At 31.0% G+C, this 4,300-nt stretch overlaps 2 protein-coding genes across 2 annotated transcripts in view; one reads left to right on the top strand and one right to left on the bottom strand.

Moving 5' to 3' along the window:
• The window catches only part of LOC119686344 (5-hydroxytryptamine receptor 1D-like), a 121,342-nt gene that overhangs the window by 54,169 nt on the left and 62,873 nt on the right, over positions 1-4,300 (top strand). The window lies entirely within an intron of this gene.
• LOC119674478 (peptidyl-prolyl cis-trans isomerase A1-like) lies at positions 3,280-4,152 on the bottom strand. The gene has a single exon (XM_038085617.1). The coding sequence runs from the start codon at positions 4,150-4,152 to the stop codon at positions 3,280-3,282; it is 873 nt and encodes a 290-aa protein (XP_037941545.1).

Below are 4,300 nucleotides of genomic sequence, written 5' to 3'. Positions count from 1 at the left end.
GGTTTTCGGAGGTTCTCATTTAAAATTCGCGCGCTGTATATTTTTCGATATTTTAAGTTTATGTAGTTTGGCAGCACTGTCCTTAATTACTATTCCAAAAATGAGCGCGATCTGTCGGACAGTTCGTTTACGGCAGCTGTTGAAACCAGTTCACCTCAGTAGTGCGTTGCGAAAAAAACAATGGAAAAAAATATTGAACAAAGAGTTTGCATCAAATTTTGTTTTTCGAACGAAATTTCGTGTGCAGAATCGTTGCGAATGCTACAAAAGGCTTATGGGGAATCAGTTTTATCGAAAACTCAAGTTTATGAGTGGTACAAAGCCTTTCAGGACTGTCGTACGACCGTCGAAGACATGCCGCGTTCTGGACGACCTTCGACCTCTACCACCGACGAAAACATTGAAAAGGCAAAGGAAATCGTGTTCAAAAATCCTCATGTGAGTGTTAGAGAGATAGCACGAGAGCTAGGCATCGGTCGTGAGATGGCTCGTTTGATTTTGGTGGACAATTTGTGTATGCGACGTGTCAACGCCCGGCTTGTTCCGATTCACCTCAATTTGTTCAACATTATCAACGATTTTAAGGCCAAACATTCAATAAATACCATCGAACAGCCACCGTATTCACCTGATCTTGCACCGTGTGACTTTTTCCTGTTTCCCAACCTCAAATTACCACTCAGAGGAACGCGTTTTGAATCCATAGAAGACGTAAAACAGAATTCGCAGAGGGAACTCAAAGCCATACCGGAAAGCGCCTATAAAAATGTTTGATGATTGGAAGAACGTTGGCATTTGTGTATCGCTTCTAATGAGCATATTTTAGGAGATAAAATAAATATTGATGAAGATTAAGAATTTTGCGTTTTATTTATTTATGACCGGAAACTTTTCGGTCACAATGTACTTTATATTTTTTTAATTTATATACTTTTGGCATTACTTTATTTTAAAAAGATGAATAAAAAGACAAAAAACACCCATCGATCAACTTTTTTTATTCTCACCTTTAAAGTAATCATTCTCGACTGATAATGAATATATTGTTTTAGGTATTACTTTCAGCTATTTAAACGACATTTTTTTATGACTGCAATTAACTCAAAATGCGTTACTCAGATTTATAAATTTAGCTTCTGGAACAAAAAAATCACTCTAATCCTTTATCGTATATCTAATCATATCGTTCCATTCTTTGTAACCATGACATCGTAGTGCTAAGATTAATTATTTCTTTCACAATCCTCTATGTAGTTAGTTATAGCACAAAAAAATCATAATGATCTTAATAATCCACTGTTTGTACCCACAACTGTAAGAGCGTTTGTTTCTTTCAAAATCTTCAATGTATGATATTTTGACTTTATCGCAGAGGTGTGCGTTTCTGCTTAGTTAGTGTCAGTTATAGTACTAAATATACTCATTACTTTGTACCCATGTTTTTTTGTTTCAAAATCCTCAATGTATGACATTTTGGCTGTTATTATAGGGCTGAGTGTTATCTGTTCAGTTAGTGTCGGTCATAGCTCCAAAAATCCACCTGATCGTGGTCATAGTTATTTCATTTTTCGTATCCGGAGTACGTGCTATATTTTGCTATATATTATTATATTTTATTCTTATAGTTCTTTGCCGACTTATTCATATACAAAGCAACCTTCGTTATTAATATTATTCGTTTTCACTTCGAAAACTTAATTGTATTGAAAATAAAAATAATCCCAAAATAGTACAATCCCATTTGTATAAATAAATATGTTTATATTCACTAGCCGTACGGAGCGGTATGCAGATCTTATGAGGAATGCAGCAAAGCTTGTGAGGAATACATAAATTAGTCAAAGAGAAAGAAGGCACTCTTTAGAAGCCCCCAGCTCAGAAAAATTAAAAGTGCTCAGTTGAAATGACTCAACATCAGACCTCAACATAATAAATATTAAATCCCAAAGGTAAAATTAAGCCCACAGCAATAACGAGATTTATAATTAGTCTAGAATCATTTTAGTTGTACTTTTAGGCGCACAATTGATCTTTTAGGTAGATGTTGCTTCATAACCCATTATTTAATTATAATAACAATAATAAATATTATTTTCAAATACTTTCTTATTAGGTTACCTTAAATTCTGCAATAAATTTGGCATTCCGTATGAAATTCCATAAATTAGAACTGTAATTATTTTAAATTTGATAATGTTTAATAATTTGAATATAAATACATATTTACATATTCATTTTATTTATATAATATGGTATATCAGAAACATTTGCTAAATTTACCACAATTTGATATTTGCTCTTTATGCACTAAATTATTTATTGCGGTTAATAAGCAAAATTCAGTTTCACATTAGAATAATTTGATTCGAATATAAATATTTATTTTATTATGATAATTTAGAGCTTTTGAAATTTTATGAAATCGTCCATATATGAATTACATTTTCAAATTAAATAAATTTAAATTTTCATAAAAAAAATGCAGTTCAGTTGTAAATTTGCTTTAGTAACGCAATTATGTTTCAATTAAAAGACCAAAGTGTGAAAAACTTTCTGGAAAATGTTCGGTTGTGCCACATTGTGGGCTAAATTGGTAAGGGAAAATATGCTGAATAAGAAACTTGGAAAAATTCAATGAAGCAGTTCATAACCAATTCTACACCAAACCGAATTAATTGAAAAAATGCTCCAAGTATAAGGATGGAATTGCAGGAAGGTCCTTTGTGTTATTCAAGGAAAATATGGGAAAGAAAAAGTGATCCTTAAGGCTTATTTACATGGCAAAACAACGCAGAAATTGATTTCATTCAATTGAGTATTGTTCGAGGAAAAATATTTTTCTATTCTATATGTACTTAGAAAATGTTTTTATGAAAATGCAATTGTTAATATAATAATTTTCATCAGTTTATACCATTCAATGTTTAAAATTTCATTATAAATAAAAACAAGAGACTTGTTTACTTAACTATTTTCAATTCTCCTACAGGCTTAAGCAAAAATTTACTTTAATTATTTTAATATAATTTTCCAATTTCATTGAATTAAATTTTAAATACATAAATTGTGCAATATTATAAACCAAAGTAATAGAATAAATGAATTAAATGAATCAAAAAAAAAAAAAATATTCAAAGCACACATATTTCTTATCAGCAAATAAACAGATTTTATTCATTTGTATAGCAAATACTGAACAATTTTAATTCAAACAAAAAACTGAGTTATTGACATAACTTAGTTTTTTTTTTGTACCAAAATTGTTAAAATAACACTATATTATTTAACCAAGCCGCACTTAGTAACAATAATATCATGTTTGAGACAATAATTGCTATTACAATAGTCCTGCAACGTTTGTAACACATAATTACCACGTCGCACTTTTCCGAAGGCAATCCGTTTGCCATTTAACGATTTAATGGGTTTAAAACTAATAGAGAAATTCAGAGAACGATGTGCACAACCACGTATATATCGTATTGGAAAAGATAATACTCCAGCACCCATACCTTGATCCAGAACATTCATATCGTGCTCGGCATTTGGTGATGTAAGAGAGTTATTATCAAGTTGTAATTCAGATTCACACCATAAAGGAGCAAAAAATCGAAATGGTTTAAATTTATTTACATCATGTTTGGTACATACACGCACAAAATCCAATACTACCTCTGGACAAGCTTCTGTAAATAATTGTATAACCAATCGACCCAATGAACGTATACCCTTTACTTCCAAATCCAAAAATATTCTCGGGCGTAAAAGTTGACGCATTTGATGTTTGTCACATGAGTCCGCCAAATAATCATATCGGCTATAGATATGAGCTGGTACATCATAGACTGAACGCTTCCTAGTCGCTAGGATATCACTTTTGATTTTATGAGTTTCATTATTCTTGATATTACCTTGAACTGGTACACTTTTACGCTGATTGAGCATAACTTCTGGAGTTCTTGAAAATGTTCGCGATGTTGTTTTACGTTGTACGTTACCACTCATTTTCTCAAGTAATTCAAAATAGGTAAGTTTTTTCTCGAGTTTCTTTCTAATCGGTGGATTAGTTTTCACAATGCTATGTGCATTTTTAATTCGCCTAAGATGTGCCTGATAAGATAAATGATGTTCTGACTCCGTTCGCATAGACATTTTCAAAAGCGAATTTATTATGACGGTTTAAAATAGATAATAGCCCAAATTGTTTTAAAACATTGTAATATACAGTTAATTTCGATGAAATATATATGAGAATTACTTAAATATTATTTATAGATTTATATTATATTTGACATATTTT

The sequence above is a fragment of the Teleopsis dalmanni genome, chromosome 2 (genome assembly GCF_002237135.1).
Source record: "Teleopsis dalmanni isolate 2A chromosome 2, ASM223713v2, whole genome shotgun sequence".
Classification (NCBI taxonomy): Eukaryota; Metazoa; Arthropoda; class Insecta; order Diptera; family Diopsidae; genus Teleopsis; species Teleopsis dalmanni.
Note: the sequence above shows the minus strand (reverse complement) of the source record. Positions and strands in the feature narration are given on the sequence as shown.

Excerpts from the sequence above, each read along its gene's own strand:
- LOC119674478 (XM_038085617.1), bottom strand. The coding sequence starts at position 4,152 with ATGTCTATGCGAACGGAGTCAGAACATCATTTATCTTATCAGGCACAT.